This window comes from Pararge aegeria, chromosome 4, assembly GCF_905163445.1.
Source record: "Pararge aegeria chromosome 4, ilParAegt1.1, whole genome shotgun sequence".
NCBI classification, from domain to species: domain Eukaryota; kingdom Metazoa; phylum Arthropoda; class Insecta; order Lepidoptera; family Nymphalidae; genus Pararge; species Pararge aegeria.
Genome location: NC_053183.1, coordinates 12,546,715 through 12,572,507, shown reverse-complemented (window position 1 = coordinate 12,572,507; position 25,793 = coordinate 12,546,715). Strand labels below are relative to the sequence as shown.

The following is a 25,793-nucleotide window of genomic DNA, read 5'->3' as shown; positions in this document are numbered from 1 at the left end:
TTCTAAACGCTCGTTCGATTTCAGATTACGGCTGATTTCAGTTTGTAACTCTCGAGTATTTCTTATTGGCAAGTATACGTACCCACCTACCTACTTATTTTAAAATATAAAAAATAAACATTATAAAAGTGCTGACACAGCGAAATAAAACTCAGAACGCAAAAGATAAGGCACGTTGACACTTGAACCCCTGTAAAAACCTTTCGCAAACACCACAGTAGAGTCCGACTCGCCGCGCTTCCGATGGAAAACATACAAATTATAATTGAAAAGGGTCCATTTTCTTTACTGTGGAGCATAAATACAATATTTAGTAGGTAGGTACATTTTGTTGAGTGCTATTAGTGAAAAGTCACATAAATGACCTCCATCAAGGCTTTGATATGGTCTATTTGTATATTCAACGTGCCCGCCAAAGAGTGTATAATCTGCCTCTACATTTCTTTCGCCCAAGTCATTCATAACCCAAGAAGGACAATTGTCTAACCCAGGCCATCGCTAGGCGTACAACCATTAGGTTTAATACAATTATAACTTAAGCTATAGCAAGATATCGTCGGATGATGATTCAGAGTGCTACAGCAAGAAAACCGTCTAGCCGAAGCTAATGTTTTACTACCAGGGCACAATAAACCGTGGTAGTATAGCAATCAGTCAAAAACGGCCACCCCCTTTTGACTACCTCCCTGGCGCAACGGTGAGTGATGTAAATTTAAGTAGGAGGTCCCAGGTTCGATTCCCGGCAGGGGAATTGGGAATTTACAATTTCTGAAATTTCTCTGGTCTGGTCTGGTGGGAGGCTCTGGACGTGGCTAGTTACCACCTTTCCGAAAAAGACGTTCTGCTAAGCGATTTAGTGTTGCGTTGCGATGTCGCGTTGAATCCGATTCTGGGTATGACTACCATAGGTACTCCCTAACAGGTTAGCCCGCTACCATCTTAGACTGCAACATCACTTAGCACCAGTAACGCTTACACGATAAGCATGCAAGAGTGGAGCCGCTTACAATATGCTCAGCTTTGTAAAAGTATGATCCGTCCTGATAAAGAGCCAGTAGCCGCACTCTTTTATAGAAGCACCGATCAATTTTTTGCGTAAATTACTCGAACACAATTTTTGATAATTAATTACTTATTAGCCACTTGAACACCGGAGTGCTAAGCCATCACATTATGCTTTGGGTTCATTCAGTGGTAAATTGGCTTAAAATGTCCGATACTCAATGTGTCGCACCAAATTGCGATTTATCCTGGAATATTTATTTGACCTAGTTCAGCGAGTGCTTAAGTGTGCATTCGATTGTTTAATGATCCAATCAGTTCAGAATTCATATTTCATTTTATTAAATACATTAATAACCCATTGAATTAATTTTAAATGAAACTGTTGTTTTTGGTAATATATTACCAATAGTAGTAGGTAATATTATCATACCTTAGTCGCACTAAGGTATGATAATATTACCTATTATTTAATAAATTTCGCATTTTAGATAAAGATAATTTAACGTAACACTAGCTATTATAGAGTGAACCTGAAATGGCATCGTCGTCTAGGCATCTTCCCATCCGATTTCTTCGCACAGAAAATTAAAAACATCCATCTTGGCTTAGAATTTAAAAAAAAGTTTCTATTGGAATATCGTACCGGTCAATGATCTCATAAAGTTAAAGAACATTTGTTAAGGTATCAAATTTATATCAATAATATACAACAATTGTACATTTCAAGAGACGACTTAGATAAATCGCCATTGTATTGAACAATTTGTTGAGTAATCCCAACATTTATTTCAATTATTTCAGGTTCCTTCTCAATGGACGTTTCCCACATCTAAATTGGTTTCGAGATTATGCACGAATAAATTTTATTTTAATAGGTAGTTGATAGTGAAACCTCTATCCTGAATTTATAATTTTCACTAAGGGATAACGGTGTCGGGTGTAGGTACCTTTTATTAATAAAGCAATTTGTTTCCGTACCTTTGGGTTTGCATAGTAAATTTAACCTTTACTTTAAATTTTCTTCACCAAGTTCGCATTTTCCTAATAGTTGACCGGAAGCAGTGATAGCACAGTGGTTAGGATTTTCAGGGGGACCGAGTTCGAACCCAAGTACGCACCTTTGACTTTTCAAAATTATGTGCGTTTTAAGTAAATTAATATCACTTTCTTTAACGGTGCATGAAAACATTGTAAGGGAACCTGCATGCGTTCTCCAGAATGTTCTCAAAGTAAACTACGGCCTGAACCTTTCACATTCTGAGAGGAGACCCGAGTCTTCTAATGGTACTCTAATAGGTTGACAAAGACCTATATTATGATATTTGGGATTAGAGTTATGACTCGCAATCGGTTTATAATAGGGATGCGCCGAATATTCGTTACGTATTTGGTTTTCCACTATTTCTATTCTACCAAATGATTCGGTTTTATTGTCGAATATAATATTGGGTTCAAGCATTTCTGTTATTATCAATATTTTTGTAATGACATCTTTGTTATTTTATTTGTTTCTCAATCTTGCGATGTTTGGAAACAGAGTGACAGCGCGGTTTGTGAGAGGGTAGCGGGTGGTAAGGTAGATACGGCTCGTTCGTCATTAGCCAGCAGCGAACCGTAGCTACCATGTTAGAACCTTTTTGCGCTGCAAAACAATGTATTGGTAAACCGAATTATTGGGCCGAAAATTCGGGTCGGTAAAGGTTAAAACAAATAATATTCGATATTCGGTTAAACCAGTATTCGGCGCATCCCTAATTTACAAAATTCGTACCTATAGTTTGCAATAAACTCGCCCGCCTAATGGTAATGGTCGTTGATTCTGATTAATAACAGTCATTACATGAGATCAGCTCGAGAAGCTACGGTAAGAGCGTGTGTCGAATGGCACATAATTAAAGTATCATTGTTCCCAAGGCTAATGAAGCACGGAGGCTTGCTGCGACGCGGCGGGGGCCAGACGACTCTCTTGCCTGTGATTGTAACAAATTGAATTTTCTTCGGGTAATATAACTAATTGCTTAGTCAACCTACTAAGAAAAGACGAGTATAGGGGTTCGGAAATGAATCATCATATTTTTGTATTGCCAATTGACTGTACATTTCGTGTTATGAATGTACGCTAAGTAAACTTTATTGAATTATTTAAATTGCTTGTTCTTTAAATGATATTTTAGTAAGAGAATTTTGCGATAACTTTTTGTAATAATTAAGTTCCTACGTAAGCAATATAGGTTAATAACAGCTGCTGGCTACTTATATCTATTTTGGTGGGGATTTTTACAAAACTTTCGTGGCGGATGCATATCTATACGGCGCTTGAAGGTTAGGTTACTCTTAATTTGAACGCCTCTTCATGCAAACTTCCAACCTCCATTTCTCTTCGTTATTATTTTCGGAATCAAGAGAACCTAGCCGATATAGTGACCAAGGCTACGATTTATCCTCTTATCTAAACCTTCATCTATATGTGAGAATACTGTCAAAATCGAATAAGCCTGACAAACAGACAGACATAGAAAAATTATCAAACATGTTTATGTTCATGTGAATTACGATATAATTCAAATGACGATTGTCGTTTATAGTTATAATCCAAAACAACTTATCAGTTATTTCCTTATAACACGCTTATTTATTTGTATGATAAATTGCCCACCAACCCGCATTGGAGCAGCGTGGCGGGTCTATGCTCTAAAACCGTCTCTACTATTCGAAATGAGGCCTATGCCCTGTAGTAGGTCATTAATCCCTAACAAATTATTAATATAAGTATACTTACCTACTTATTTGTCAGTATATTTGTAAGGGACATAACGTACAGCTATAGCTACAAAGCTACTCAATTTTAACTTTATTATGACTTTTTCACACTGCATTCAAATAACAGTTCAGAGTTGTGAAGTTTTCCCTTTGGGCAGATTTCGGTCGTGGTACACGCACGTTCGCCGCCGCTGCAATCATACTGTATTTAATCATCATTAAAGCCGAATCAGCGTCGAGCCGCGCGGCGTGCCATTGCAACCGCGCCAGCTGTTTGCCCGTAAACCATTTTTTTGCCATCAAAGAGCTTTTAGATTGCCAGTTTATGCCACAGTAGCGAAATCGGCGTTTTAAATCAACAAAGCATGCAAAATTCAATAAAAAATGTATCCACTGTACAACAAAATTAAATCGCTACAAAATGTGATTCGCCTCCTTTTTAGAAGCTCCACTATTATTACTAGCGGACCCGCGCGACTTCTTCCGCAAAAGAGTCGACTCAAAAAAATAGTCGTATGTCCAATATAAATGATTCCGAGATTCCAATATAAATGAATAGATCGATATATCGCCCCCGAAACCCCCTGTATACTAAATTTTATGAAAATCTTTGGAGCCGATTCCAAGATTTCAATTATATATATATTTTTTTATAGCAATTCGTGTATATATATATAGACTATATAGACTCCAGTTAAGACTTTGGTATGTCTGTTTGTTTTGGCTAATCATTGAAATAGCTGAACCGATTTTGAAAACACTCTTGCAGGCAGGTAGGGCTAAGATTTGCTATTTCCTCTTTAGCAATCCAGCCGAAGGGCTTGGATTAGGGGTTGGTCGATTTTACGAAATTATTTGTAGTTTTTTAATGGTTTAAACTTGAATGGAACTTACTATAATCCAACGCTAAAAGGGTGAAATTGGGTTTGCAAAATCGTATGTACCTAAGCCCTGTTAAGTAAGTTGGAGCTTAAATCTGCAGTTAGAATCACAGTTAAAAAAAAAGTGTGTGCATTCAACCCTTACGCGCGATTGAAGTAAAACTTTTATTATTATCTATTGATGAAAGAGTAAAATGGACTACGCCATTTATTTTAATATTCACTATTTCATTTTATATTCTACTAGCTGTTGCCCGCGACTTCGTCTGCGTTTGATTTTGTTTTTAAAGTATTCAGTATCGCTAAGCCTTAAATGAGTATAGTTGTATATACATTTAACATGTGACTGTCAATTAATTATAGACAAATAATTTGCAATAAAATAAAATTGTGACTTTACTTAAAGATCTAAGCTATCCTATCTCTTAAGTTGGACCAGACTGCTCACGGTGTGCCAATTTAATTTAAAATCAGTTCAGTAGTTTAGGAGTCCATCGCGGACAAACATCGTGACAGGAGATTTATATATATTAAGATTTAAAATTCAATAATATCACTTTCACATTTTATAAATATTTTCATTTGATAAATAGAATAATTGAGAATATAACCTTGTCATTGAATATTAGAGAATGTTGCAATAGTCAGAAAATTTATAAATAAACAAGTATATTTAGAGATTTTCAAAAAACTTTGCAATTTAGAATATATGTTTTAAAACTGTTGATTTTTAATTCACTTTGCTATTCACAATTGATCCGTTTGAAAATATTGGAAATAAATAATCCTAATTGATTATGATATTTGCCACTAGTTGGCGTATAAGTCAAGAAGCGTGGAGTATATGACATATACTTTACGACCAATCCAAATTATTATTTTTAAATAGCGGAAACTACACAGACGTCTGACGTAAGCGTTACTTCCGTCAGAAAAAAGCTGAATTACTCCCTAGTCGCGCCTAAAGAAGTTTTACTTCAAAAAACTATTTATTTTTTAACATTTACCTACTAAAAAAAGTATACGGACAGTTGGGCTAGCTTGCGAATAATAAGCTCACAAGTCACACCCCTTAATATAATGCCCGCATATGCTTTCAGTTTTACGGGATAAAAAGTGTAACCTATTTTAAAAATTATCTACATTGTCGATTCACAAAGCGATTTGGGCGAAGGATCGGTGTTCTTTTGTGCGTCGCAACCAGTTGTGACAAAGCGGACCCTTTGCGTTCGTGTAGCTTTTTGTCTACTAGATCGAGATAGACGCGTAAAATTTGATACGGGAATTATTTTATTAGATTGTGCTTGCACGTGCGCGGCGTGACGAATCCGATAACGTTCGCCGCTGGGTCCGACATCGAACAATCGCATTCCACATGAATTAACCATAATGAAGACACGGTTACGAACTCTATGGTAATTTTGCGCCTGCGGCGATTCGATTCGATGTAGCTGTTCCGATTTTCAATGGAAAGTGTGAGTGTAGTTTTAGTAGTAGTAGAGCGTTTTGTGACAGAGCTCGTCCGGGGAAGTACTATCGCCATGCTTATTTATGCCGCTAAGCAGCATTGTTGCAATGCTGTGTTCCGGTATGAAGGGTTGCGGGTGGCATAGCCACATGAGGCCTATGCCTACGCCTACCTACGCCTCCGACTGATCCTTGCATGCCCTGTGAATTGTTGCTCTATTTATATGTGATCGTTTTCTACTTATCATCTGCTTGGAATTATTAATATACATAAAAAAAAATATAGATACCCTTCGTATGAAGATTATCCTTGTCAATAATGTTCGCGAACAAACTGAAATCCGCGCATTAGAAACCTGCTTTAGTTGGTTTTTCTATGAAGTTTTCAAGAGCTCTAGGCTCTAGGGGTACTTTTTGAAAGAAGTCAGCAATAGGAGTTAGGACTTATTAGGCTAATGATTATGATAATACCAACAATCATTGTTGCAATAATCATCATCGTCATCATCTTTATCATCATTAGCCCTTTAACGTTACTGTTGGACACTTAGCTCCTAATGGTCATTGGGCTTGAAAGTCCGTCTAATTTAATAAAAATAACCGCTTCAATAATAGTGCTGTAGAATCTACAACAAAGTGAACGAATAGTTATTTGTTGTATTAAAATGGTAATGAAATGCTGTGGTAAAATGTTCGCGTGGTTGGTTGGTTATAGAGGCAATGATGTAATGCGAATTGTACCTACACTACCGCGCGTCACAAATGACGTCGCGTGCACTCTCCCTAAATCCCCCTAGGGCAAGGCTTTACATACCGGATATCGCTTTCCTAAGCGAAACAGGCTAATTGTTAATCACAGAACTACAAGTTAACGTCAATATACCGACAAAGAGAAAATTGGCACACGGCTTTGTACGTATCCTTACCGATATCAATCTATACGTCATCACCATCATCGGTGACAAAATATTGACGGCAGTTTCAGATTAAGTAGTTCAAAGCAAATTAATGGATTACTGCATCACGTCTCGGGGCGCACCAGAAACAACACTGAAAAAATATTTGGAATTGCCTTTAAATAAATAAAGATATATTCTTTTATTGTAACTGATAAATATTCCATGCATCTTTTTAGTCTTGTTCCGCCTGTGTCCAGTGTTCCTTGCAACTCGTTTGGTAACGTCTTATTAATCCGTATTTACTCAGTGGCCTGCATAGAGGGTATGCACAAGATATGCAGATGATACAAAATAAAGAACATCTTCAGTACGAGTTATAAATGCTTAAACTGTCGAAGCTTAGTGATACAATGAGAGCGCAACTAGGTGTACTAGATAATGCATTTTAACCATCAGACATAGAGTTCAAAATACATAAAGCCAGTATAGGATAGGGTAGACTAAACGGTTAGGAGTAGGCTTTTTATAACTCTAACAATGCCTATCCTTAAGTTTTTTTATAACTCGTACTGAAGATTTTCTCTCGCACGCCACTATAATTTACTATAGTAGGTATAATGAATGAGCGAGTGTCTCTGTTTCTTTATTAGTTGTCCATGTTCTGCTCAACTACTACACAAATCTTCAAGAAATTGCTGCGACACAGAGACTGCTTATATCATATCCTAAATAAGAACTTAACTAAAGGAAGAAACCACTTACTTAAAATTGATTAAAGTTACAAAAACTTTAATCAAGTAATGCCTTGAAAAACTTTTATATGTTACTATGTATTATAATTCCGGGAAAAAGGTAGCCATAGGATTTATAAATGTCTATTGCATTTATTTTTTTGTAACTTTTAATACCAACCATTAGTGAACCATAGCCAACCGCTAAACCAATTATTTTTAAATTGTGAATAATTATGAAACAAATTCATTTGTTGAACCAATTAGGTCAATGGTTGAACCAATGTATTTTGATCATTTCATTGTGTGTATGTGAGCATAAGATTGCTTTATTCGCTAGCGCATCAAACGTGGTCGAAGCCCCCGACAGAGTCACTTAATTTGGTTTAAATAAAAATCTCACAAGGAAAATGAGGTTAACCTCAATGGATGGTATTAGTAACAATACAAAAGAAGAACTTACTTGGTAATACTATTTCAAAAATAGAGGTATGCACTTAAACTTTGGCAAATGCAACATTCCGAAAATAAATACAAAGCTGACAATCCACAATTTGCAAGAAATAACATTCAGTTAGTCACGCAAAGACATTTAATTCATGCCAAGCCCGAACAGCGCGCACCCCTCGGCATATCGGAAGCGGAGTCATCGGTAGCGAGTGTCCTTGGCAGCACGACGTCAATGAAACTTAATATTCAGTCCACCATAACCCAGTTATCGTAATATGAGCGTTTATAAAAAGTTGCAAGTACGGCATCCCTCAGTAACGAAACGGAGGGCGAAGGTACTCGTAGTACCATTTGCCCGCCCGTCGCAACCGCACGTAAGCTTCCTTAATCAGAACTTTAAGGCCACGTTACGCACGCACGCTTTGCCTTTAAGCTCTTTGACGATTTCAAATCATTCTTGTGTTGCTTTCCATCGCTATCGTATGTATTATTTCATCGCTCTATTTAAATATAACGCATTTGAAAAATGTATAAGTTCCATTTAAATATGCAGCTTTGCATCGTCGAATGCATTTGCGTTATGGCATTTTACCTCGCGTAATTCTTTTTTTTATTTTGTTACAGAAATGAGTAAAGTTTTGGCTTAAAAGTAAAATCATGTGCCTGAAACTTGCGTAGATGTTGGTTTGTTCTACAATGAGTCTATTTGTTGATTTGCGGCAAATTAAATCTTCAGTAACAAACTTATCAGAGATGGTTGACAAAATATCGACGTCAGTATGTAAAGATAAACTTCAAAAGGAACGCAAAAAAAGTGTGGATTCTGCTCTGTATGGTAGCTCTATATATAAGCCGACTACATTGGGATTTGGAGTACGGTTCTCACAAAGCCAGGAAGATATATTCAACGACATGCCTTCATCTCGATTACGTAGCCACATGTCTCTTCCGAATTTAGGTAAAAATGAAAATAAAACAGCTACTCCAAGGCCGAAGATTGTGGAAATCAATGATGAAAATAGTGAAAATGAAAATAAAAATCCTATTCAAATATCTTCTGAAAACTTAAACGACTGGATTGTTGCATCTTTGAACAAGCGACCTCATTTCGATGATAGTGGACATACACACCCCATAGATTTTTTAGAAAGCGTAAAATATTATATCTCCTTATTAAACATGGGTAGTGAGAAGACGCTTAATTTTATTATATCATGCCTCGAAGGGCTACCGCTTATGTGGGCACGTTGCTTCAAGAACGAGTTTCAAGATGTTGAAGATTTCTATGAAGCCTTCGAACAAGAGTTTTGGGGTCCTGAAAGACAAAAAGCCATTCTCTATGACATGAAATTAGGGAAATATGACGAAAGTAAATCGAAAATGACTATGTCGGAATATTTTCTCTATAAAGTATCAAATTATAAGCATCTGAGTCCCCCTCCTTCTGATTTGGAGATTGTTTATTCTTTGGCTGCACATTTCCCTTCTGCTGTTGAGCTAGAATTACGCCTGACACCGAAACCTACATTACGGGAGGCATACAGTTTGCTCCGTCGAAGGGAAGGCGAGGCGAATGACTTTCTCCCTAATTACTTGTACGAAATGTGCGAAGCATTCCAGCGCGGCTCCCGGCCAGAATCAGCGCGTCGAACCGAAGAGCAACAAACTCCTAGTGTCGTGGATGATAAAAATAAGCGTTCAAAATAATGCCTTGCGGAGTCAAGTATCCGCAGATTTTTTAAGTAGCCATCATATACAATAATCAAAACTCTTGTCATATGCCCATAATTACGCCAGTGTATGTCCCCTTACATGAATTGCTACAGTAAAGTTTGTTAAGAAACCTCTGTTAAAACCGGTACAATTATTATAGAATCCAACTTCAATAAAGGCTTCAATTGTATCATGATTGTCATAATATGTTATTAATAAATAAATAATTAGATAAGAAAATCGTTTTTTATTAAAATTGACAAGGCTTTAAGTACTAGACGTAAAAACAGAAGACAGGTAGGACGGTATTTATTGCTGAAGTTATGTATTGCATAAAGGTACCTATTATGGTTATGACTATCGATGGTAATAAAATATTACAAGACGCTTCGCTAGATGAAATGCTTTGTAAGTTTACGCGTTTGTCTTCATGGCACTGTCTTACTAGGCGTAAAGTATAAGTTTGTTACGCGACGCGAAATTTGTGTTAGTAGCCGTACATAGGCAGCTATTTTATCGCAGTAGATCCTAACAGAACAAAATTATTCAGAAATTGAAAAAAAAAAACAAAAAAACGGTTTATTGAAAATATACTCGGGCACTACTCAGGCAAACAGCTGCACAAAATTCGTTTAGTGAGGATATGTTTCTCTATTTTCCCTGACATAACTCATCCTTAAAATGATGAGTGATGTTTTCTTAAAAGCTTATAAAAGCAAGAGGCAGACTTAGATATTGATTACGTCATGACATCCATTTAATTAGTAGCTTAACATTAAAATACTTTAGTGTTTTAACATAACAAAAAACCACGGGTTGCGTATAATTTAACCAAGAAACATCGAACACCGTATCCTCAGCAGTCATCAGTCATCATCATCGACTTGTATCTAAGTGTATGAGTATCAAAAAAAGCAAAACAGCCCATCTAAAAAGCCGCTCGTTGGCAGATACCAGCGAGTTCCATAGATACATACCAGCGAGATCCACAGATATATTCCAAGGGTTGTACAGTACCGAACAAGAGTAACCGACAAGAATCAGCGCGCGATTTTGATGAAAGATTTGGTTGTTAGAGTATAAAATTTATTTGTAGAGCACTAGAGAGATTATGATGAAGATATAAGTACTTGTGTTGGGCGTTATAAATTATTGTTTTTTAATTACTGTAACATTTTCTATGTAATGTTGAAAACTTTATGTTAATTGTATAATGTGTGTCGACGTCCATCGGTTTAAATGATGATGGTGTTCATTTATTTCGATGTCCTTCTTCTTCTAATGGACCCGTCTTTGAAATAAAAACTTACCGTCTAATATTTTTTATTGTTATTTTGAATATTATAAGTTGTTAGTCAAACGGGCTGTAAACTGCACTCTATTCCTAGTCGAACCACTTTTTTGAGTTTTCCACTGTCCAGTAGTTTCTTAGTAGAAGTGTTGATTCTGATCAGGGAATGATACCTAGTTTGGGACGTAAAACAAGGTAAAGCCCACTAACCAAACAAAGTATAACATATAACATCTAAATGAACATATACGGTCAGGGTGCCGAGTGTTACATTTTCTGCTTACGAAATAGCAATAGCACAATCTTATGACAATACTGTTTCCCAATATTGTAGCTAGATCTAGCTCTTTCGATTCCATACAAATTGTAGTTAACTTCCGCTCGATAAGTAACGATTTCGATGTCACTATTTTGTAAATGGAATGTATTATTTTTAGAGCGCTTCATGAAAGCGAAGGCAACTGGACGGAGAGCGACTGTGCGGAGGCGCGGCGGAGCGGCGCGCTGTGGGCCGGACAGGCGCGCGCGTGCCGCCGTCAGCCCGCAGCCATGCCCCATGTAGCAGCAGCCGCACGCCTCGCCCGCGCCGCTTGCCTCGACGCGCACGCCGGTGAGCGCTGGAACTGCACTTCCATCGAGCTCGCACCGAGGTTTACGCCTGATTTACTAACAGGTGATTACTATTTGTTTTTTTCGTGTCGTCTGGTGACGGCAGATCAGAATAGGCTAGTCACTAATCCTGTTCCCTCGGGAATCGTACCATCTACTGCTATCACAAACCTGGAACTGCACTTCCATTGCGCTTGTACCAATGTTCACACCTGATTTACTAAGGCCAACAGGGCTATCTATGGCCCGGGACGGCCGGCTGCAAGGGGCGGCCCAAACAGAAGGTGTGAGTGAATTTACTTTTTGTCACGGAAAAATGCATAGTTCCTTTGGGATAGAGTAATGGGCGTATCTTTTGTATCACGTTGGTACCTACAGTAAGATCGTGGTTAACTTCGGGGTGACAGCGAGGTACAGTTTGTTCTTAATTATTTCGTCTTCTACGTCACAACCTATTCGTGTTCAGTCTTTTGGTAGAATGTAAAACTAGAAAATGAAGGCGGCGAACTTTCCGTAGGTAACAAAAATTTTAAGATTGACATGGCAACTTTACGTCTACAGTTTGCCTTGATTGTAGGTACCTACTTTTTCTTTTCCTTTCATCAGAACTACATAAAAGAAATAAGTCTTTCAGTAAAGATCCTGAACATTCTTTGAATCCCTATAAGTATATTTCTTTTGTAAGCACTACCGTATTATACCAACCTAGCTTTACCTAGTTACTTATCAAACAAAGAATGTCCGATGTTCATTCACTTAGTCTATCAATTCCATTTCATTAGTTTCTTTATAAATGGGGTGTACGGAGTGAATCAGTTTCGTCTAGGACGACTAAAAGAACCTCCGACAATAATGAGAGATAAAGGACGGAAAGTTTGCAGAGTCTTTTAAATCAGCCGGCATTGTGTAGACTCGACCAGCGTAACCGTCACTACGCGGCTCCCTTTCTTTTTACCCGTTGCTCGTTCCGCACCCAGAACACAGTATTTATATGCAACGTCCATTATTTATCGCTTTTCGGGTAATTAATTTTGGAATAATTCTATTGTTTCATAGATATTCAAATTAAGAGTTCATTTGTACAGTTGTACCTTACGTACTGACTCTACAGTTAGTTTGAAATTGTTACCCCAATCTAAATGGTTTGAACGAAGTTTAGATTTAACGAAGTTTTCTTGAAACTGTTTGCTCCCAAAATGTTTGTTTGTCAAAGTTTCAAAAGAAAACACAAAGTAAACGCATACTCTTTGTAGGTTAACAAAAAAGGAGCACCATAAACAAAAAAACATCACGTGATCATTACCTAATATTATCTTGGCAGTTGGCACGAAACTTGTCTACCTACTGTGTCCGACGACGTCGAACGATAATAACATGTCGTGAATATCATCGACTGCGTACCGTACACTTCCCAATAGTCTCGCTTATGTACGCTTTTAGGAAAAGCACGCGAAAAGCACCCACTATTTTCGAAAGCCTTATTTGTATTGTGCTAAGGGCAAATATAGTTTGCGCATCGTTCCTCGACTTGACAAATGTTGGCCATAAATAATTGCGTTTGTATCGCTTCCGTGTCTTGCTATTGATCTTTTTTAAAATTATAGGTAGTTTGTAACATTGCGTGGCAACAGAGAATAATAAACATGCTAGCAGAAGTCCTAGGTAGGAATGTTGAATTTTACAATTAATGTTCGCAAAATCCTTCTATGAATAATAACTGTTTTATTCTTTTTTATTTGATGTAAGGTGATTTGACTGCGATCGAATCTTATGCGAAAATGAAATTTTAAATGGAGAATTGGATTATGACTGCAGACTATTAAGGAACCACACAGTTTTTAGGCAAATTGTATACCCGTTATGTATTACGTTCAACGTAATATTTACATACATCAGTTATATGAATGGAATTTCCGGTTTTTTTACTTAATAAATAACCTATTTATCTATGGTACTAAGTACTATTAAACTTGAACTCGTGTTACAAGATTTATTTTTGTACTTTTATACTTTACCTTATGGTGCTAGGTGGTTATTTCATAACTATAATGCCTTAAGTAATCAATAGTTATAACGAATCTTAAAATTGTTATGAGTATAAATCTGAAACGAATATAGATAGTCGTAAAACTAAATAAGTGTAAAAGAAAATTAAACTTAATTTATGAATTATTCTCTTAGTTATGAATTTTAACAAGCAGGTTGGAACAGGTTAACAGTAAGTATTAGTTCAGCGATAGCAAGCTTTGAATCATAGGAACTTAGTAACAAATACCATGGTAGATATTTTGAAGTAAGTGCACACGTGCTTAATTCAACATATTTTGCGAATTTTCGTCGTTGGCAGCGACTGCCGGATGTCCTCTACGTACTTACGTATAGTCGTGAGTACCTACTACGAATGCTATCGTACGTACAAAATATCTACTAAGGATTGTTTTGGTCGCTACTAGCGACTGAGAGCGTCTACCCACTTTAGGAAATTATTTGACAGAGAACGTTGTCGCTTACAAACAAACAGAACATTTGAAGGAATCTTTCGAGTAGGTACTCTCGCTCGCCTTGATACATTTTAATTAAAACTTTTGCGAGGCGAAGTCTGCGGTCTTTGTGGAACTTTCTATTTGCCAGTTACAGCAGTAGCTAATTACGTGTTTTACATAGAATAACATGTACCTACCTATCAAGTTACTAGTATTGTAATAGGAAAATGTCAAATCCTAAGAAATCTTTGAAATTGGATTCTTTTAAATTGTTGCGCATTTAAACATAGTAATTATTATGCGAAAAACAGACTGCAAATGTTTTTTCACTAGTTATTCGGGGCGAAAAAAAAAGACACCTTCCTTAACAACTTTGAGAAACTATCTGAATATCCCCAAATCTCGAGACTTACACCAGGACTTCATATTTAAGTGTAGGTAATCTAACGCGGAAATAAAAAAATTGTGTAAGTTTTTCTTTCTGTGTAATTCAACCTTAAAAGACATATGCTGTCGCGGATTATTATTCGAAATTTTAAAAGGAAACAACTTTGTTAATACATGATTTTATCGAAGCTTTAACCATTTACGCAGCGCACGCAGCGGAAGCTCTCAATATAAATAAAAATCCCCGATTTTGAAACATTCTTCATTGACGCTATGCTCTCATTGGTCTCAGCGTGATGATGTAGCCGAGAATAAAAGCCTTCCTGGATATTTTCAAATCGGACCAGCAGTTCCTGGGTAAATCGCGTTCAAGCAAAGAATCAAACAAACTCTTCAGCTTTATATATTAGTATAAGATCAATAACTGTACATTCTAAATATTTACGAATACACCGGCAAATTATATTGGGTAGTTATGCTCCTTAGGTAGATAGTAAGATTCTAAGATAGAATTAAAGACATAGATCACGCAGTAAATCTCCGCCGACGACATCTGGATTTGTAAGTTATCCCAGGTCCGTCAAATTAAATAGGATCGATGGTCAGTTCACAATGCAATACGAGGGTCGGGCCTTCGTGAATCTGACAAAAGATTTAATTACACGCATGAATCAAACGTGCTGGGCGGGACGGTGGAGGCCCAGAGGGTTTAGATAACGTTGATGTGCACTGACGCGCTATCTAGCGATGTACCGATAAGCTCGTCCAGTGCCTTTGTCTACTGACATGGTAGTCGGACGTGCGGGCTTTATCAAGATTCTATTACAAAATTGCTTTTAATTAGCACTAAGTAAGCTATAAAATCAGGTCGTAAGCTCATTAAGCTATCAATCTTAATTTATGTATCGATTTTCAATACTGAAGAGTAGCGATGTTCGCTTACTATAATACTGAAGAGTAGTGATGTTCACTTACAATATTTAGTGTGAGGAATATTGATGGAGAACATATTCATATTTTAAAGCAGGTTAAGCAAAGTTAACCCGAGCCGAGAAAGGAATGGTTTAAGGATTTTGAAGGATCCAATTGGGGTTTTGAAATCGATCCGTCGTTGCTTTAATAGCAGAGTTTAGAGTTAGAAAATGACAACGTTATGCAAGCACAATGATATCATACCAACTCACACCTGAATAGTAGTGTTTTCGAAAATCAGTCGATTGGGCTCGTCAACAAACATTGATCCAAGTACATTGATCCAAGTATGATGAGTGAAGGACTGGTGGTTGGGATGGAGTACATTATGCTAGTTTTTATTTCTAGGTTGTCTACAGTTGCATAAACATATATGAGTTCTTTTCTGCTAAATTACGTCCAATTGATTATCAGACTAGCAGTTCCTTTTTTAGATTATTTCTGAAGCAAACCGTCTCCTAGTATTTATATCGCTCAGAAGATTACGACATGGTCACGTTTCCATACCCATCACGTATTGTCTCTTTAACCATTCGCCCAAAAACTGTATGCAGTAAAAGTCTTTTATTTTAAACACTTAAGACGATAATTTTACTTATTTTGGTAAGAATTCATAATTTATACTATGACCAATAAACTTGACCTAAACATTTAATATATTGTTTTAATATAAATTAAAAAAAAAAAACTTTTGTTTTTTTAAATATACACATGCTATCGATGACTTTTTTGTAGCCAATATCAAGCTCTACAACTTTTCTATAGAACTCAATCATATATCTCTCACCGCGCACGGTGAGGACAGTGTTCGTTAGACACGTTTTCATTCGACCGTTTTGTCTCTGACTTACTTTGCAAATCCTATAACCAAGGATAGTTTTTTTTCAGTTTTCATGTTTATATATAGCCTATGACAACCACAAATAATGTGGCTTTATATTGGTGAAAGAATTTTCAAAATCGATTCAGTAGATCCAGATTTTACCCCGACAGTATCACAAACTCACCAACTTTACCTCTTTATAATATTACTATAGAGTGAGTATAGATATAGATGTGTAGATTTGGAGGGGGCGCATTAATTCCTACGATTATCTTCATACTTAAATACCATAGTAGTTACCTCAGTAGATATCAAATTAGGTATTAAAGTAGGTAGGTACCTATATACTCAGCCGGTGTTAGCTAAGGTGTGGGTATTATTTAGGTTAAGAGCAATCGTGCAATCTATTACTTAATCTTAACTAGGTCACCGTGAAGATTTTCATAGCCATGAAAATGTAGTGCTCAGAATGAAAGTTCTAAAGTCGCAAATTTAAAATAAGAAACATGGAATTTTAAAGTGAACCTCATAGCAGATAGATATTTTTTACAAGTCTTAGTTTTTATATAAAATATGTATCTACTTCATCCAAAGATTATAAAAAGGCCTCGTAGGTCTTATGGTTAACTGGTTCGACTGCGAATTGGCCCTGGTTTGGATTCCCGAGTCGGGCCCAAAATGAGTTATGGGGTCTATGCGTTCCCGGAGTCATAAAATTGTCCTGGGGCTTTAAGCTTTCAGTCTTGTTTCTTGTGTGACCAGAAATAAGGCGTAAAAAGACGGAGGATGGTGTCCTTGCCATCCTTTGGAGGATGTTCTAAAAGTGCCGATTTTTCCGCAATCGACTGACCACCACTCCACTCCAGTCTCTTACTACCATAGCTTAAAACGGTACTATTTAAATATTGTTGGCATTCTGCGTCCGAATTACAATGTAATCCGAATACATTGTAACTAGGAAATCTGCCAAATATTGATGGCCGATTGGCGCAGTGGGCGGCGAACCTGCTGCTGAGTCCAAGGCTGTGGATTTGATTCCCACAACAGTTTTTCAGTGTCTGGGTGTTTATCTATATTTATGTATATTATTCATATTCATCTGTCGTCTTAGTAACCATAACACAAGCTACGCTTACGCGATGTGTGTATATCGTACTATATTTATTTATTTATTTTTATAAACCAAATGTCATTTCCAAATAATACTGCTAATCGATGGTAGTTTGTGTGTTGTGATAGCATGGCGCTACGCAATAATAGAGCTACGGTTACTGCTACGCCGCGCTACGATTTTTAACTACTTTATCAGAATTCTGAATCCCAAACTTTAATCGAAATTATCATCGTCATCATCATCATATCAACTTATTACCGGCTCACTACAGGGCCGTAGTCCACCACTCTGGCCCATTAAGGGTTGGTGGACTTCACACACGTATGAAAACATTATGGATAACTCGCAGTCATGCAGGTTTCTTACGATGCATTGCTCCATCGTTGAAGCAAGTGATATTTTAAGTGCTTAAAACGCATATTTAAAACTTGAACAGATAGCGGTGCGCGCTGGGATTCAAACTCGGCGCCCCGAAACTGAAGCCGAGGACAAAACCACTGGACTATAGCCGCTTCTTAATAATATATATTTTTTTTTCAATTCATTCATTAACTTGTATCACGTTGTTTAACGAACTCAATCGACTGATAAGCTGTCGCAACTTGTTTACGCCACCATTGCTCCAACAAACTTTAGCATGCAAGTTAGTTATATACCCACCTAATTTTGGGTAGGTTTTAAACACAGAATTAAAAACATATGGAACCCTCATTCAGCCATTGTGTCCAAAAACAGTGAAAACGCCCCACGCACGTCTCAATTCACACTCGCGGAATGTTGCTAGCTCACACACTTTTTCCCATTTTATTATTAGAACATTAGAGGTAAAATAATTACTGTGCATTGCTGCTGTGTGAAGTGACTAACCGCCTGTTTGGGAAACACTACTAAAGTGGAGTTGTTTTTGATGCTTTAATATTAGTCGTGTACGCGGTTTCGGTATGTTCTCAGTTCTGTGGACATAAAATAATTTCTAATATTTCCTAATCAAAACTTTCAATAAATAGATCAACAGATCTAGACGTTTGCGTGTTCGAATATGGATCATGGGTTCGCTACCGGTCGTGCCAAAAATTGTTAGGTTTTTATAATTTTAGTTGAAATACCAACGACACGTACGAAGCGCTTTGCTTCCTCGCTTCTAATAGGCACCGAAAATAACTGAAATGCCCTTCTAGCTTCCGTCTTCCCTGATATCTATATTATGGGTTCTTTCAAATCATGATTGAATAGGCATCTTCTAGGCAAGTGCGCCCCATCTTAGGCCCCATCAACACTCACCATCGGGCGCTGATCTATATATATAATCATCATATCCCACAATGAGAAGGGGTTAAGGCCGTAGTTAACCACGATGTCCCAGCCCAGGATTGGTGGACTCCACACACCTTTGGGAACATTATGGAGAAATCTCATGCATGCAGGGTCCTCACGATGTTTTCCTTCACCGTTGAAGCAAGTGATATTTTAATTGCTAAAAACGCACACAACTTAGAAAAGTTAGTGGTGCGTGCTGGGATTCGAACTCGCTATCAATGTATATAAAAAATTAAAATAAGTGTGTTAGAATACAAATGATAATTACAGGTACGCGCGAGCAAGCGTACGTGTACGCGATGTCTGCAGCGGCGCTGTCGTGGTCTGTAGCCAGGGCGTGCGCGTCCGGTGCGCTGGCCGCGTGCTCGTGCGCCGCACCGCCCCGCGCCCCCCCTCGTCCCCCACGTCAGGCCGTGCCATCGGAACCGCACGCCAGATTCAAATGGGGCGGGTGCGGTGACAACTTTCAGTGGGCTGAGAGGTACTTAGCAAAAATCTTTACTAATATTATAAATGCGAAAGTGTATTTGTTTATTTGTCCGTCCTTCGTTCGCATCCTGACTAAGCAGCCAATCCACTTGATTTTTCACAAAGAGTTAATTTAAAAGATGGAGAGTAACATAGGCTACTTTTTATCCCAGGAAAACAAACAGTTCCGAAGGTATTGGTAAATAACCGTAATAAGCGCGGACGAAGAAAAAGGGAAACAGCTAGTTACATTTATTTATGCAATAAAAGCGATTAATTCGTCTGAACAGAAACGGCAATGGGCATTCGTGATGCCAGCAGTCCTTTACGACCGCCACATGAAATGTTTTACAGTATTATCGAATTTTGAACTCTTACCCGGTAAACTCTAAGTACCACGTAATCGGAAATATATTTTGTGAAATTTGGATATACCTACTAAATATACTGCGACAATACACAAAACGCCATCTAAACCCAAAATAAGCGTAGCTTATGTATTGGGTATAGGACTGATGAATATTTTTTTATGAATAATATACCTACATAAATACTTATAATAAAAAGGTAAACACTACGACACTGAAAACATTCATGTTCATCATACGAACATTGCCAGTTTTGGGAATCGAACCCGCAGCCTTAGACACAAAAAGCAGGGCAGCTGCCCACTGCACCAATCGGCCACCTATGCATTATGAATAATTTGGCAAGTCAAAGCACATAGTTTAAATAACCAATAGACGCTGGGTTACAAATGTGCTAGAATGCAGACCCCCCGTAGGTAAAGTTGGTACATCCTCAGATCCCCAAACAAGTTTCTGTCGATGGACAGGTAGAATAGAAGCTTGGAATTCAGAAATCACTACAAAAGACCTATGTCTTGAAGGTAACGTCCATAGGTTGAAAATTGAAATGATGATGATGAGGTATACTAGGATGCAGCAGCATATGAACAAGGAAAAAATGTATTTTAAAATTACTCGATTGCCACTTTCAATCAATTTTTCTCTCGCCTTAAGATTCGCGAAACAATTTTTGGACGCGCACGAGATAGACGTGCGAGATGGTAGGATAGAAGACGATATCATCGAAATAGAGACACCGACCACAGAGAGAACGACCACGACCCTAGAACCGACCACGATGCCTCCGGTAGTGCTACTGGTGGACGACCAGCCAGCACCCGCGAATACTAGCGCACCTCCCAGGAAAAAAGGTCGGCGTGGACGCAAACGCTTGCCAAGATCACCGAGACGAGGTCGGCCGACAAGGAAAAGATTCAGATCCAGGTAAGGAATATAAATAAGCGTATTAAAATCTTCTTTAGATTCGTTTCCCTAGTAAGTTTTTTTTTCGACTGTTATATAAAAGTAACTAAACAGCGCTATTAGTAACTAAACCTTTAATACGAACAAATCACCTAGAAGAAAATGTAAATATGTAAATATATAACTTAAAAAAGGTTACCTATGAATTTGGTGCAAGAAAACTCTACAGTAAACGTTCGACGCGGCACGACGGTTTTTATTACTGTTGCGATTATCAACTAAAGGAAACATATCCGACTGGCTACATATGTTGATTCCAAACTGCATCGATTCAAATTTTTTAGACTAACGTGTAGTGTGATATTGCCTAGAGATAGAGATATGATGCCTGAGAGATATTTATAAGATGTTTGAATGCGGTTTTAACAGGAACGGTTAAATGTATTTTAAAATATTCCACTAAGCCTTTTTATATGATATTCCACTTGACTTGACCTAGTAACCTTACTTTAAAATGGCGAGCTCCTATTTCTGGCTGTTTTTAATTGGGGAATTAAAACCTTTGATTTCGATTCTTTCTCCTCATCTGTACCGAAACCTTTGTGCCACATTTTAAGATTGCAGGTCACCGGGAAGTAGGTACATAATACCCCATAGGTTGTAATTGCAAGCAGTGAGTGGGTCGTTAACTACGGGCTATATAAAAACCGCTTTGAAAAGCTAAAAGTAGGAACGTAGGTATTGCCATCAACTAGAGTCTAGAAACTTGGCTTTTTACTCAAATAAGAGAACTTTGAGTTATAAGTTTCGACTCACTGAAAAAGGCTGGCAGTTGTTGAAAAAAAGCTCTTAAGAATTGCAAAACCAACGACGTCTCTTAACTAATTGAGATCAGTGCTCAAAACTTATTGGCCCCTATTTTATTTTACAAGGTTCGAAACCCTGAAGATAATCAAATAGTGTAAAATAAAAAAAAGTTGTTGTTTAATGAAACCTTTAGTCGTCGTTAAGCTTTTAGTCGTTGTTTACGTTATTTACTTTAGTTATAGTAATTGAAACATTTTAACTTGTGTTTTTGCTTAGATACGATTATGACGACGAAAAAGAATTTGAACATCGAAACATAGAGTATCGTATGGCAGCAGATGACCCTCGCTTCGATCCTCAAATAGACCTTCATACGCGGCTCCAACACCTGCGGCCGCTCATCGCTGCTGCCAATCTCATCAATAGCCGCTTCGGAAGAAAGGTACCTAGCATAAAACAACGGAATCTGGACGCTTCGTTTTTCCTGGATATAAGGACACGTGAGCATGTTATCAACCCATACCCGGACATGGACACGACATGGATCTCCTGGCTCCTCTCTTAATGTGAAAGGCCTAGGGTGCTGTCCACCATGCTGGCCAAGTGCGGACTGGTAAGGGCTTTGATAACATTATGGACAACTCCCAGGTATGCAGATTTTCTCGAGATGATGTATTCCTTCGTCGTTAAATCAAGTGATATTCAACACATAGCCACAAAAAAGTTTGGACTGAGGGTTTTCCAGGGATTGAACTCGATCCTTCCGATAAGGAAAGGCATTTTCTAGGCAAGCGCGCCCCAACTTAGACCGCATCATTGCTTTCCATCAGGCATTAAGTTGTCAAGCGCAAGCGTATCTTGTATAAAAAGGCGATCATAGTGTTAAGCTATTGTTGCCTATACGTACATTTAATTAACTTTTCATTCAGTTTCCATTTTGTGTGTTCCGAGCGCTTAATTTGTGTCCCATCGGTAGGTGATATCGCAAGGCATGCGCACCAAGTGCACCTGTCACGGTGTGTCAGGGTCTTGCTCCGTGCGCACTTGTTGGCGTGCTCTAACGCCGCTATCCCGCGCGGCCGAAGCACTCGCCCACGAAGCAGCGCGTGCGGCGCCTCTCGCTCCCCGCTCGCCCCCGCGACGCCATCGTCGCACGAAGACCAGGCTGCGCTACGTCACACCGAGCCCGGATTACTGCGAGCCCGATCCCGCTGCTGGCTCGTTGGGTACACACGGCAGGTAAGCAGCTATCCATAATTGTAACTTATAAGTCTATATACGAATTTGTTCCCCTCAGTGGGGGATTTGCCGTAAGTCCCAGTAGATTTGGGTACCTAAATGTACTATTTATCTATAAAATATAGGCATGCATGCGTAAAATTTTACTATAGGTATTGACAATTATAATAAAATATAACGGGAAGTAATTATTTCGTGCCATTGCGTATGCAGTCTCTAACCTAATATGATGGGTGCTGAGACAGGGGCGGCCGGTGCTTACCTACTACATGACCTTGGTCCTAGGGCGGCCTAGATTGCAAATCAGTCATCAGTCAGTAACACCATAATAATGACTGCGTAGGCTATCACTGTAGGTCAATAATTATCTTAAAATCGATATCCAACAAAACGTTGGCATTCTATGTCGCAACGTGTGTGTGCAGTATTGCCTTAACTATGTTATTTGTCTTCTTGGTCATAACTGTTTTTCTTACGATTTATATTCCAATAGGAAGTGCAACGCGACCCTGGGAGGAGGAGTGGGGGGTTGTGGGCGACTGTGTTGCGGGCGCGGACGGCGTGCGGTGCGTTCCGCTCGCTTGGAACGCTGCCGCTGTCGCTACCACTGGTGCTGTCGAGTCGACTGCCAGCTCTGTCGCGTCATCACCGAAGACCACTTTTGCAATTGAATAGTTGTAGGTCTTATGAACGTCAAGACATTTATTTTAGGCAGGAGTACATATAATAGAAAAAAGCAGGTTTTCTCAATTCAAATCGATATAACCCTTGTCATAAGTGTTACCGCGATGGTCATGTTAACTTGTCATACGAAAGGAGTAAATCGTGACGGGAATGTACATCGAAGCGTCAACAGTCACTCCTCCCGAACCACAGAGGTTCGACATTGGTACTGAAAATTGGCACTTAAGTAGGTACTTTAAAGATCTTATAAACGCAATGAAACATTTCACTAATTTATCGATTTAATAGAAAGAGACGGCTTCCTCTATTCAAAATCGATAAAATTCATGCCCTAGTGTTCTCGGTAAGCTCATAAAGCCATCGCGTGGCGCGGAAAGGGTGAGTCAGTCAAGAGCCCACTTTACGTCAACCGTCCGCGTCGCCCCTCCGAAACCTCGAAGTAACTCATGAACCGACTCAAGTAAGGTATATAACTAGCTTACCTAGGTATACTTCCACCAAATATTTTAAGGTACAAAAAGACTTATTTCATTTAGTATTAGGAAATACTTACTTCCGAGACTTTACCTTCTCAATTGCCCGTATTGCGATTCAACTCGATTTTATTAAATTATATCATAGGATATACAGAGTTAAATAAAAACTACCCAAAAGCATAAACCCGAGAGCTTTCTGTTTTTGGATCTACGACTTTTCAAAATTAAGCAATAATATTGCATACACAAAAATAATAAATCATGTTATTTCTGTAAGGTGCCATTACACTGTGCGAACCAAACCGTTTCGAAGATGTGAGTCGTAGTTCGCGCGCTGTTGCCGATATTACATTACAGAGTAGAAACATGTAGAGTATCTATGCAAAACATTGATTATTTAATATTTCACAAGTTAAACAAAAAGTCGTTGAACAAAAGTTGTTAGTTCAAATGTAAACAACTTCGAGTTAAACAAAAAATCGTAGAACAAAAGTTTTAGTTGTTATTAATGTAAACAACTACAGGCCGAGAGCTTTCTGGTATTTTTTATTTAACCCTGAATATCAAAGTTATTTTGATTTATTTAGCATAAGGTTTGTGATCTTGATTTGATATTTTTTTATTTCTGAATTACTTAAACAGAATCATATAACTGAAAGCTTTAGTAAGGGTGCATTTCATCTGAAACTGAAGGCTCTAGATTTGAAGGAATAGACCAATCGGATATTAATATTTCTTCCCGATCCGCTGGTCTGAAGATCATCCCGAAGGAAAACACCATAATTATAATTAGTAAATAATATTTTCATGAATAACTTCAATACAAAATAATTTCTCATTTCCAAGGCGTCCCGCGTCGCGTGAAGATCTATTTTTTTATAGATAGTAATTTCATCGTGTTATGTTACAATAATCTGATTAGCAGGTACTTTATTCCTCAACATCTTAGGTGAGATGAAACCAATCTTTTGGAGGCAGAATGATACCCATCCAAAAAAATTAAAATCATTTTTTGCGCGTACAATTTACAGACTAGTCATAATGTAAGCAAATCGATGTAAAAATTGTCTCCTTATTTATTTACTAGCTTCGTATATTAAATATTAAAAATATTAATTTTAATTTTTAGATACTAACAGTTTCGCGCAAAAACTTTAAATTTTCCCGTGAAACTAAGAATCTTTGCGCTGCGAAAAATAATGAGAATTCTGGTATCTCTAACCTAAAAGACATCTGACTATCAACCTATTTCATCCTTAATGGAATCGTTCTGCAAAATTTTGAGTTCTTATGACTATTGTATTGTTCTTAATAGAAAAGACTTCGTTTCGGAGATTTAGGAATAGTCAGCCAATAATTAGTATTTCGCTCTCGTTTATCATCCATATTATCTCAATTTTTGGAGTAATAAGCAATCTGTATTTTGGAGTAAAATAAAAACCCCATAAAATTAAGGCATCTCGTTTCATAAACAATCGTTAAGCATTATTCTGAGAAGAATATTTCGAAATTAATTGGATAGTAATATTACGTAGTAGTTTTTATTGTGACAATAAATGTATGTAGCATAAATAGAAAGTGCCCCTTGCACTTGATGATTAGATATTTTAATACTATGTATTTAAGGTTTTAAATTATTCTAAATGTATCATAGTTGATAGCTGTAGCGCTATATTTAATATTAACACTAATGATATTAATAATTCGGTTTAGCCGTTGAACAACGCGTAGAAATTAATGTACTATTAGATTAAAGAGTAGAAAGTTATAATAAATTGTAATAATATTGTCTGATGTTGTAAATAAATCTGTACTTAAAACACATTATATTGTTAGTTTTATTCAACCTGTATGCCTACAGCTGATGAGGAAGGTTAACATTAAGATCATTCGCAGAGCATTTTAAGCCGTCCCACTTACTTGTGTGTAAGTCGTTAAAGCCTACC

At 37.7% G+C, this 25,793-nt stretch overlaps 1 protein-coding gene across 1 annotated transcript in view; it reads left to right on the top strand.

Annotated features, from left to right (window-relative positions):
* Positions 1-23,920, top strand: part of LOC120637938 (protein Wnt-11b-2-like) — a 38,015-nt gene extending 14,095 nt beyond the window's left edge. Inside the window, exons 2-7 of the mRNA XM_039910010.1 lie at positions 11,635-11,870; positions 19,173-19,383; positions 20,393-20,662; positions 21,725-21,890; positions 22,425-22,687; positions 23,181-23,920. Of these exons, the coding sequence (XP_039765944.1) occupies positions 11,635-11,870; positions 19,173-19,383; positions 20,393-20,662; positions 21,725-21,890; positions 22,425-22,687; positions 23,181-23,358 (1,324 nt within the window). The 3' untranslated portion in view covers positions 23,359-23,920. The remainder of the gene's footprint in view (positions 1-11,634; positions 11,871-19,172; positions 19,384-20,392; positions 20,663-21,724; positions 21,891-22,424; positions 22,688-23,180) is intronic.
* Positions 23,921-25,793: the final 1,873 nt, after the last annotated feature.